Genomic DNA, 2,370 nt, shown 5'->3' with positions numbered 1-2,370 from the left:
GACCACAGTGGGGGGTGCCTGAGAGAGAGAGAGAGAGAGAGAGAGAGAGAGAGAGAGAGAGAGAGAGAGAGAGAGAGAGAGAGAGATTTCTTGAGATGTTTGCAAACCAACAAGATCAAGAAATCACGCCTCTGACAGTGATTCGTTTGGGCTCGGCAGCTTGTCAGCCCTCAGCCGAATTCTTGTTGGCTTCTAAAAATCTCCTGAGGGAGGGTGTAGAGGATGTAGAGTGTAGAGCGCTGTAGAGCTGTAGAGAACAGATGTAGAGCGCTGGAGAGCGCTGGAGAGCGCTGTAGAGCTGTAGAGCTTTACATCCGGCGCGTGACGATGTGAGTCGCCTGTAGAGCGATGTAGAGCGCGATTTTGCTGTAGAGTTTGTTGTAGAGGCTCTACTAACAGCCAAACCGCCGGGAAGGCAGTGACTCAAAGAGGTTGAGCCGCGCTAATGGGGTGTCTCCGAGCTTACTGGAGCTCTGATGGACAGCCCTGACTATCCCTGACACACAGAGAGTCACTCTGTGACGGCACACAACACCCTATGACTGCGTCATGACCAGCCTGCCATGCGTCGCCGGTGCCGCATTCGTCGCTGTGCTTCTTTAGCAGGCGGTGGACTGTCGGCTGCGAGGACGGTCGCATTTGCGCGAGGCGAGGCGAGCATTCAGACGCGTTGCATGCGCCATGACTCGCGCCAGCGCGTGCGGGAGCTCCTGGCTGAGCGTTGAGTCCAGGCGAGTTGCGCTGGCCACTAAGCACTATCGCTACGCCGAGCCGAGCTGACGCGCCGAGGCGCCGGCCAGTCGCAGCCGTGAGGCATGCCACAGCAGCAGAGGCACCTCCCACCCATTGGGCGGGCAGACAGAAGGCCAGGGCAGCACTGGCAAGTGCAACGCGCCTCATGTCGGAGCGACCGTGCCTCGTTCGCCGCTTATGATGTAGAGTTTGTTGTTAGTATGATAGTAGTGTGACAGTTTGGTCGGAGGGCGCCCGGGTCGCCCCGGAGCGGCCCCGCGCGGGGAGGTGGGTGGAGGGCGGGCACCACGCCATCGGGCAGGCCACGCGGGGACGCAGCCGGGGCCAGCGCGCGGCGCTAGAGGGCCGGGCGCAAACTTGTGGCACCTGCACCGGCACCGGCACCTGGGTGCCGCGAGTTTTGGTGGTTCGAAAAGCGGAGCGCGCAGTCCGTTGTGGCTCGAAACGCGATGCCTCCGCCGGGAGACACGGATGGCGCCGTCAGGAGCGACGAGGCTGGCGAGGCGCCGCATTCGGTCGTCGTCCTGCCGGCGACTAGCGATCTGAGCAGTACATTGAGGCCGTTGGTGGAGAGAGAGCGTCGCGAGCGAGGTGACGAGGATGGAGCTGTGTGGGTGTAGCCGGTCGAGGCATGGCCGCGTCGTCCACGACGAGGCGTCGGAGCAGGGCGAGACGTCGAAGAGCCGTGACGGTGATTCTCGGGCCGAGGCCGATGTCTTATAGGGAGGAGGTGACTTGTCAGCGCCTTCGCAACGCGGTTCAATTGTGGACGAAGACGTACACGGAGATGGGATGGTGCGACGACATGCGGGACAAGCTACGACTGCACATGCTGCTGCATGCTACATGTTCGCACCGCGAGGTCAGAGATTTCATTCACGTTGTAGAGCGCCTCTACATCGCTCTACAGGCGACTCACATCGTCACGCGGCGGATGTAGAGCTCTACAACAGCTCTACAGCGCTCTCCAGCGCTCTACATCTCTACAGCTTGAGCACTTGAGCACTGGATAGGGTCGATTCCGCATGGTACGGGACCCCTCGATCGTCTCGCCCTCCCTCACTGGTATGTTCATTGGGGGGGGTCATAACAAACACGGTACAGCTCTACAGCGAGCGCTCTACACTCTACATACATCCTCTACACCCTCCCTCAGAAAATCTCTCTCTCTCTCTCTCAGCCGAAGCTGGGGCCGGTCCCGTACTCCCCTCTCCCGTAGCGCGTAGCCGAGAGACTTGGAGCACTTGGAGAGAGCCCGCGTCGATGAATTCGACGCGGTCGGGAGGACTTGCGGAGAGACCAGCGAGTTTGCGCTAGTTTTTTCTTTTGGTCCCTGTTAAACATTACCCATGAGTGATGGGAGGACGAAAAGAAAGAAAACACGAAGCCCCGACGTCATCTTCGCCCTCGCCCACTCACCGAGAATGATTGTTGCCGCGCGCGTGATCCTCCCAGAGACCGCTCAGAGCGGACCTTAAATACCTTCGATGTCTGACGAGGAGCAGCTGGCTGGACTGATCGAGCAAATCGAGACGCTGGACCTCGAGCCGGCCATCCTTGAGCAAGCTGGGCTTCGCCTCTTGAATCTGGCGCGCCAACGCGTGTCGTGTGAGGCGA

At 60.1% G+C, this 2,370-nt stretch overlaps 1 protein-coding gene across 1 annotated transcript; it reads left to right on the top strand.

Annotated features, from left to right (window-relative positions):
* Positions 1-1,202: 1,202 nt before the first annotated feature.
* EMIHUDRAFT_254638 (hypothetical protein) lies at positions 1,203-1,693 on the top strand (the record flags this gene model as incomplete). The annotated part of the gene is made up of 3 exons (XM_005777716.1): positions 1,203-1,319; positions 1,408-1,444; positions 1,641-1,693. The coding sequence occupies 3 exons, from the start codon at positions 1,203-1,205 to the stop codon at positions 1,691-1,693; spliced, it is 207 nt and encodes a 68-aa protein (XP_005777773.1).
* Between the last annotated feature and the right edge of the window lie 677 nt (positions 1,694-2,370).

The sequence above is a fragment of the Emiliania huxleyi genome, assembly GCF_000372725.1.
Source record: "Emiliania huxleyi CCMP1516 unplaced genomic scaffold EMIHUscaffold_2570, whole genome shotgun sequence".
Taxonomy (NCBI): Eukaryota; Haptophyta; order Isochrysidales; family Noelaerhabdaceae; genus Emiliania; species Emiliania huxleyi.
Note: the sequence above shows the minus strand (reverse complement) of the source record. Positions and strands in the feature narration are given on the sequence as shown.